Raw genomic sequence first — 8,267 nt, forward strand, 5'->3', positions numbered from 1 at the left:
GGTTTGCGGTGTAGGGTTTAGGGTTCGGGGTTTAGGGTTCCGCGGTTGAGCGCTGATCGCGGCTGCTGCTGCGCGTTGCGTTCTTAGGTGAAACGCACATTAATTTAGGTGTTTAAGAAGCAAATAAAAAATCGAAAAGTCAAAAACAATAAATTAAAACAATTAATTGAATTAAATTGCCTTTTTAGCTCTTCCGCCCCCAAACTTTGTCCAAAAAGACCCCCGCTGCATGCAGAGTGCATGCATGCGCGCATGCATGCATGCGCGCATGCAAACCGCATTGCCGTGGGTCAAGCTGCGTTTGGGGCTTTCTTTCGTTTTCGGGGCTTTGTTTGTTTTTAAAAAAGGGTTTAGAACAAAAAGGGTTTGAAAAAAGAACCTCTTTTGCCTCTTTAGGGCGCCCGAGCTCCAGTACCCTCCTCGGGGGCCCCCCGAATGACCCAGGGGCCCCTTCAAGAAGCCAAGACAAAAAACAAAAAGATTTATTTAGTTTAATTCTTCTAAATAAACAACTTCAACTCAAGACCCAGCAGCATGTCGATATCAACAGAGGCACGTCGCAGCACCCCGGGGGCCCCCCTGCGGGTCACCCCAGCCTGGGGGCCCCCGGGGGCCCCCGGTGGCCCCCGGGGGCTCCCGGGGGGCCCCCGGGGGGCCCCCGGCCCTTGGGGGCCCCCTCTGGGCCTTTTGTCGTTTCAGGGGCTTTAGAATCTGCAGTTATGAAGCTCTGGGGCCTCCTGAGGCCCACAGGGCTTGGGGCTAGGGTTTAGAATTTACAGCTAGGGTTTAGGGTTTAGGGTTTAGGGTTTAGGGTTTAGGGTTTACGACCACGCTTCAGAAGCTAACTGCAGACCTCTCGAGAAGCAAACCAAATTAGGAAGAGGCAAAGAGCGCGACAGCAACTCTAGGGTGCTTACGCTAGGTTGAAAGTAGAGTTTAGGGTTTAGGGTTTAGGGTTTAGAGCTTAGGGTTTAGGGTTTAGGGCTTAGGGTTTAGGTGTGTACACAGGACCAGTGTCCTCTGCATTCGCGATCCCGCGATGTAAGCAAAACGAACTTCCCCTGAAACAGCAGCAGCAGCTGCTGCTGCTGCTGCCGCTGCTCTGGCTGCCGTTGCTGCTGCTGTCCCCCCCTGCTGCTACTGCTGCTGCTGCTGCTGCTGCTCTCCCCGTGCCTCCGTGCTGCTGCTGCCTGCGCAGCAGTCTCCGCTGCCGTATCAGCCGCCGCTGCTGCTGCTGCCACACCCCCCCTGCTGCTGCTGCTGCTCCCGCACTCCCACACCCCCCCGCCGCCGCTGCTGCTGCTGCTGCTGCTGCTGCTGCTGCTGCTGCTGCTGCTGCTGCAGGGGTTTGGCCGCGTGCCGCACCACCACCCCCGCGGGCTTCTGCGGCGCTCCTCCAGCAGCCTCGACAGAGGCAGCAGCAGCAGATTGGGCGAAGCATTTTGTGGCCGTGAGCGCTCAATTTGTGTCTCTTTTTTGATTTTTTTGGATCTTTTTTGATCTTTTTTGATCTTTTTTGGACCTTTTTGTCCTCTTTTTAACACCTCGTTGTCCCCCTTTTAATCTCTTTTTCGTTTCCTTTTTATTCCCTTTTTTTCTCCTTTTTGGCCTTCTTTAGTGCTCTCTTTGGTATCTTTTTTTCATCTTTGTTTCTTTTTTTTTGCCTTTTTGTTTTTTTTATTCTTTTGTTTCGTCCCTTTTGTGTCCTTTTTGCTTCTCCTCTTTTCTCTTTTGTGTCTTTTGTTTATTTCCCTTTTTCTCCTCCGCTTCTTTTTGCTTCCTTTCTCTCTTTTACCTACCTAAGCAGCAGCAGCAGCAGCAGCAGCAGCAGCAGCAGCAACAGGAGAGTGTGAGCAGCTGGCCGTTTGTTTGGCTGCGGCTGTTGGCTTTGCTGCTCAGGGCACGGGCCCTGCGGGTGTCTGCCAGGGGGCGCTGCTGCTGCTGCTGCTGCTGCTGCTGCTGCTGCAGGCTCGAAAGAACTTGCTGCGCTGCAGCAGCGAGTTGCTTCTTTGGAAGCAAGTGAAAGATCTCTTCTTACGGACATCCGCCACAAAGAGGCTCTTGTCCAGGCCTCTGTCGAAGCAGCAAAAGGCAGCGGCAACGAACTCAAAAGTCTCCTCAGGCAAGCTCCTGCTGCTGCTGCTGCTGCTGCTGCTGCTGGGATGGGCGTTTTGCTGGTAGTGGTGCTGCTGCTGGTGGTGAGGCGGTCGTGCTGCTACCGCTGCTGCTGGTGGTGCGGCTGCTGCTGCTGCTGCTGCTGCTGCTGCTGTTCAAGCGGCTTGAGAGGCCTTTTGGGGCCCCAAACGACGACAGAGGTCCTAAAGGCCCCCAGGGGCTTTTAGCTGCTGCTGCTGCTGGTTTTGCTGCTGCTTTTGCTGTTGCCTTTGCTGCTACTGCTGCTGCTGCTGCTCCCCGGGGCCCCCCGGGGTCCATGAGAACTGTTTGAAAGGCCTTTAGGGTACTCTAAGGGCTCCAACGGTCCCTAGGGGGCCCCTGGGGGCCCCCCGGGGGCCCCCAGGGGGCCCCCCGGGGGCCCCGCGGGGGCCCCCAAGGGGGCCCCAAAGATTGTTCAAGAGAATTAGAAGTTTGTGTGGGGCTGAGGGTTTGGCTGCTGCTGCAGAGAGCTGCGGGAGCTGCAGCAGCAATGCTCTGAACAAACAGCAGAAATAGCCAGCCTTAAGGGGGAGCTGGCGGTCTGCAGAAGGAGGCAAGACAAACCCTAAACCCTAAACCCTAAACCCTAAACCCTAAACCCTAACCGCTAGGCCTGACCGCCACAGCCCACTGCGGCCCTCACAGCAGCGACCACTCCCAAACGCCCCTTGCTGCCGCTGCTGCTGCCGCTGCTGCTGCCGCTGCTGCTGCCGCTGCTGCTGCCGCTGCTGCTGCAGGCGGGAAGGCCTGGAGGCGCTGCAGCAGCAGAAGGAGAGCCGGTGCGAGGGCCCAGAAGCTGCTGCACTGCGGTCGCAGCTAGCTGCTGCTCGGCTAGCTAGCCAAGAAGCAGAACATCAGAAGCAAAGACTGAAGCAGCAGCTAGCTGAGATGGAAGCAGAGCTGCTGCGCTACAAGTCCCAGGAGGAGCAGCAGCACGAAGAAACCCTCAACGACCTCTCCAGGAAACTCCGCGCCGCCAAAGTCCAAACCCTAAACCCTAAACCCTAAACCCTAGGCCCTGGGGTTTACACGCTGGAAGCCGCGGAGGGGTCGCGGGGCGGACATAGGCAAATGCTGCCAAAACCTCCACGCGCCAAACCACAAACCCTAAACCCTAAACCCTAAAGAGTGTTTCAGCTCGAAGTGCAGCACAGCTCCAGCAAACTCCCTAAACCCTCGCAGCAGCTGCTGCTGTTGCGACGGCGTAGAGGGTTTCCTGGAGGTGTCCTTAATGAATTCCAGCAGCAGCAGCGGCAGCAGCAGCAGCAGCAAAATCAGTAGCATTACTACCACTACCAGGACAGGCAGCAGCAGCAGCAATAGCCGTAGCAGCAGCAGCAGCAGCAGCAGCATAGTACCCACTGGGTTTGCTGTGCACCTGGCTATGGTTGCAGCTCTCATTACCAGCAGCAGCAAAAGCAGCCGCAGCAGAGGCAAACACAGCAGCAGCAACCGCAGCAGCAACAGCAGCAGCAGCAACAGCAGCAGCAGCAGCAGCAGCAGCAGCGGCTGCGTGCGTGTGCGTGCAGGTGCGGGTGTCGCAGCTGAAGTCGGAAAAGGCGGAAGGCGAGCTGGAGCAGCAGCGGCTGCGGCAAGCAGCAGCAGCAGCAAACCAAGAAGCAGAAAGTTTGCGGCTGCAGCTGCATGCAAAGGAAGCAGAAGCAGAAACCCTCAAGAGGGACTGCCACAGACACAAGCAGCAGCTGCAAAACGAACTCGCAGTCGGCCACAAACCCTAAACCCTAAACCCTAAACCCTAAACCCTAAACCCTAACCCTAAACTCAAAACTCTTAGTTCTGCACTCTAGGTTAAGGCGTTTGCTTTGTCTCTCTCTTTTCCTCCTTGATGCGTCCCAAACCTGCACCCTAAACCCTAAACCCTAAACCCTAAACCCTAAACCCTAAACCATAAACCCTAAGCACAGAACTAAAAGTTTTTGACCTTCCAACAAGAAACATAGAATGCTACTCCCTGTGCAGATGACTGGCAGCTGATGGCCAGCGGCTCTACTTTCGGGTTCCCGTTTGAGGGTCTAGGGTTTAGGGTTTAGGGTTTAGGGTTTAGGGTTTGGGGTTTAGGGTTTAGGGTTTGGGGCGTGCAGGCTCGGGAGTCGCAGAAGGCGGAGTGCCAGCGGCTGTCACAGGCGCTAGAAGGGATGCAGGAAGAAGCAGCAGAAACTCGAAGGACTTTAACTGCAGCAGCAGCAGCAGCAGCAGCAGATTGGGAAGCTCGGCTGCGCTCGCTGCAGCAGCAAGCAGCGCAGCAGCAAGAAGACACCCTCAGAATGGCAGCAGATGAGAGACGCAGGGCCCTTGAAGCCCTCAGGTGAGTCTCTAAACCCTAAACCCTAAACCCTAAACCCTGAGTGTTTCTCTTTTCGAGGGAGCTCCCACTGCAGACTCTCAGCAAGCCTAAACCCTAAACCCTAAACCCTAAACCCTAAACTGTGGGGCCCCCTAGACCCCTATGTCTGCAGAGGCAGCAGCAGCTAGGGCCCCGCTTTCTTCTTTTGCATACAAGTGGCATCTTAGGGTTTAGGGTTTGGGGTTTAAGGTCTGGGCTCTCGGTTTAAGGGTTTAGCGTTCCGGATCTGGAGGCTGGGCCCTCGGAATCAGGGTTTAGGGCTTCGGGCCTAGGGTTTAGGGTTTCGGGCGTGGGGTTTAGAGTTTCAGGTTTAGCGTTTAGGGTTTAGGGTTTGGGGTTTAGTCTTAGGGGTTTAGGGTTTAGTCTTTCGGGTCAAGGGTTTCAGAATTCTGGTTTAGGGTTTCGGATTTCGGGTTTCGGGTTCAAGGTTTCGGATTTCGAGTCTAGGGATTAGGATGTAGGGTTTAGGGTTTAGGGTTTAGGGTTTAGGGTTTAGGGCTTAGGGTTTAGGGTTTAGGGTTTAGGGTTTGCGGGGTCTCAGGGAGGAGTTGCGCGTGGCGCACGGCCAGGAGACGGAGTTGCTGCAGCAGCGGCTGCTGCAGCGGGAAGAAGAAGCAGCAAAACAAAGAAGACAATCAGAATCTTTGATTAAAAGACTTGAAGAAACTGCTGCCACTTTAGGAAGAGTAAAAGCACTTTCCAGAAAAGACAAAATGCAAATCGGAGTGAGTCTTGGGGTGTACGTACACCCCACAGCCCCAGCTGTACAGACGCCCCGCGCCTAGGGTTTAGGGTTTAGGGTTTAGGGTTTGGGGGTTGAGGTTGGGGTTGAGGGGAGGGTTTCGAGGCCGCGCCTAGGGTTTGGGGTTTGGGGGTTGGGGGTTTGGAGGGAGGGTTTGGAGTTTAGGGGAATGGGCTTAGGGTTTGGGGTTTGGGGGTTGGGGTTTAGGGTTTAGGGTTTAGGGTTTAGGGTTCTTTGCACTTTCGTTTCCTTCATTTAGCATTTAAATGCATCTCGAAAGGAAAAATAAAATAAAATAAAATAAAATAAGAAAAATGAAATAAAATAAAATAAAATAAAAAACTAACATTAATGATAATAATAACAATAACAATAGTAATAACAATAATAATAATAATAAATAAATGCTAAAGGGATATTTGAACTGCTGCAGCACAGATTCATGCATGCGCAAGTCTACTGCAATTATGCCTTTTAGAGAAAATGCAAATTTCCATATATGCGAAGCCCCAAATGCAAATAAAAGATGTTTTGCATGCATGCATGCATGCATGCATGCATGCATGCAAAAGCCCCAGATGCAAATAAAACTTGTGTTTGCATGCATGCATGCATGCCAGAAGCGGATTTATTTATTCTTTGTTTGCCTTTGTGACCTGCTGCATGCACTCTTCGCAAAAGTCTCCAAAGGATTTTATTTTATATTTTTAAAGTATAAATTTGATACTTTCGGCAAAGACCACAATTGCCGCAATTCTCACATGCATGCACGCTGCATATACATTGCATGCACATTGCATGCGCATTGCATGCGCATGTAAAGTGGGGCCCCACAAATGGCATTTTTGCGGCTTTTGCTCCTGGGCTGCAGCTCGAGCTCTGGTGTCTTCACACTTGGCAGCAAATGTTGAAAAATACTTTTTGAAATTTGTTTGACTTTGCATGCAGATAAATAAGTTAAAATAAAAGGAATAAAGAATAAATGAAACAAATTGCATCAAATAAATATAATTAACGCGAAAAAAGAATTATTAAATCTGCGCTTGAAACGGAATGCATGCAGCAGTGTGTACGTACAGCTCGCAGGTGTATATACACCTCACGGGCCTCGCTGATTTGCAGTTCGATTTTGAAATTAAAATCTTTTTCAAAAAATAAAAAGATATTTATTTTCAAATATTTGCATTTCACATTAAATGCTGCTTTTCGCCAAAGTTGGAGTTGCACACCCGTGATAGGCCTCAAACCCCAAACCATAAACCCTAAACCCTAAACCCTAAACCCTAAACCCTAGCTGCGAGGGCGCGCAGGAACTCGAGGGCCGCCTGCAAGGCTCGCTGGAAGAGCAAAGCTGCCAGCAGCAGCGGCTGTCGGAGCTGCAGCAGCAGCTGTCGCTGCTGCAGCAGGAAAAGGGGGCTTTAGCCAGCGAAGCAGAAGCAGCAGCACATCGGCAGCAGCAGCAGCAGCAGCAAATTGAAGAAACCCGAAGGGCCCTTGAAGAAAGCCAAACCCTCGCGAGGGCTTTGGCCCGTGAGAAGGAAACCCTCCACCACAGGCTCAGCCACCTCCAGATCGAACACACTAAAGTAAACCCTAAACCCTAAACCCTAAACCCTAAACCCTAAACCCTAGGCCCTAGGCCCTACTGGCCCTTTGGCCTTTAGCCCGAAGCCCTTGGGCGCGACTGCTGCGGGGATGGCTTGCTGCGCAGCAGCGGCTAGGGTTTGGCCGTGTGCGGGTTTAGGGTTTAGCGTTTAGGGTTTAGGGTTTAGGGTTTAGGGTTTAGACTTTCTTTTTCGGTGGTTAGTATAGACGATTTCTGGTTTCTGGCGTGGGGATTGTGTAAAGGGCGCCTATTTAGGGTTCCGAGTCTAGGGTTTAGGGTTTACGGTTTAGGGTTTAGGGTTTACGGTTTAGGGTTTAGGGTTTAGGGTTTAGGGTGTACCTTTCGGTTTTACATTTCCAATGTTCAGTCAAGTGTTTGGCTTTGACCCTTCGTCGCATCGCTATTCGGTGTTCGCGCTAGGGTTTAGGGTTTAGGGTTTAGGGTTTAGGGTTTAGGGTTTAGGGTTTGGAGTGCAGGCGTCTGAGGAGTGTGGGCGCGTGCGTTGCCGGCTGCTGGAGCTGTGGCGCTGCTGCTGCCTGTGCAGCGCAGCAGCAGCAACAGCAGCAGCAGCAAAAGGAAGAGAAGCAGAAATGGAATTTGAAACAAATAGAACTTTTTCTTTTCTTTTGAATTCTTCTTCGCCAGAACTTCGCCAGGCAGTCGAAGGCGCCTTCGAACGCGCCTGCAGAGACAGGGAGCAGCAATGCAAAGCCAGGTGAAACCCTAAACCCTAAACCCTAAACCCTAAACCCTAAACCCTAAGCCCTAGGCCCTAGGTCCCTGGCCCTGAGCCCTAAACCCTAAACCCTAAACCCCAAGGCCCTGCGGGCCAGTGAGTTCAAAAGGGTTTGCAGAGTGCCATGGGTCGACATTTGCAGATGCAGGGTTGATGGACGAGGGTTTAGGGTTTAGAGTTAGGATTAGGGTTTGGGGTTTAGGGTTTAGCGCTTAGAGCTGATTTGTCTTTCGCAGATTCGACGAACAACTGCGCATTCTAGAAGAGTGAGCTGCACTTGCTGTTCCTTTCGAACCACTTTTGGCAGCAGCAGAAGCAGCAGCAGCAGAAGCAGAAGCAGCAGCAGCAGCAGCAGCAGCAGCAGCAGCAGCTGCAGCAGCAGCGCCAGCAGCAGCAGCTGCTGTAGAATAATAATCACTGTATTTGCTGAGCTTGAGACTGTGACCCTAGGTGCAGTTGCCAGCAGCAGCAGCAGCAACAGCAGCTGCAGCAGCAGCAGCAGCAGCAGCTGTTGTGCGTCTGTGTCTTCAGCACGAAGTTATCTTTAGAAGCTCATCTTGCTGCTCGAGAGGAAGAGCTAGAAACCTCCAAGGGGCTTCTTAGAAGGCTTGAGGCAAAGGCAGCAGACGCTGAAGTGCGCTGCTGCTGCTGCTGCTGCTGCTGC

General features: G+C 52.5%; 2 protein-coding genes across 2 annotated transcripts; one reads left to right on the forward strand and one right to left on the reverse strand.

Moving 5' to 3' along the window:
* Positions 1 to 2,118: 2,118 nt before the first annotated feature.
* On the reverse strand, positions 2,119 to 2,433 carry ETH_00021195 (uncharacterized protein; the record flags this gene model as incomplete). Its single annotated transcript, XM_013379417.1, has 1 exon — positions 2,119 to 2,433. The coding sequence occupies one exon, from the start codon at positions 2,431 to 2,433 to the stop codon at positions 2,119 to 2,121; it is 315 nt and encodes a 104-aa protein (XP_013234871.1).
* Positions 2,434 to 3,042: 609 nt separating this feature from the next.
* On the forward strand, positions 3,043 to 7,873 carry ETH_00021200 (uncharacterized protein; the record flags this gene model as incomplete). Its single annotated transcript, XM_013379418.1, has 7 exons — positions 3,043 to 3,135; positions 3,684 to 3,875; positions 4,257 to 4,480; positions 5,061 to 5,244; positions 6,572 to 6,847; positions 7,344 to 7,582; positions 7,840 to 7,873. 7 exons carry the CDS (start codon positions 3,043 to 3,045, stop codon positions 7,871 to 7,873), a joined length of 1,242 nt encoding a protein of 413 aa, XP_013234872.1.
* Positions 7,874 to 8,267: the final 394 nt, after the last annotated feature.

The sequence above is a fragment of the Eimeria tenella genome, genomic scaffold, assembly GCF_000499545.2.
Source record: "Eimeria tenella Houghton genomic scaffold, Eth_scaff290, whole genome shotgun sequence".
In the NCBI taxonomy this organism is placed as follows: domain Eukaryota; phylum Apicomplexa; class Conoidasida; order Eucoccidiorida; family Eimeriidae; genus Eimeria; species Eimeria tenella.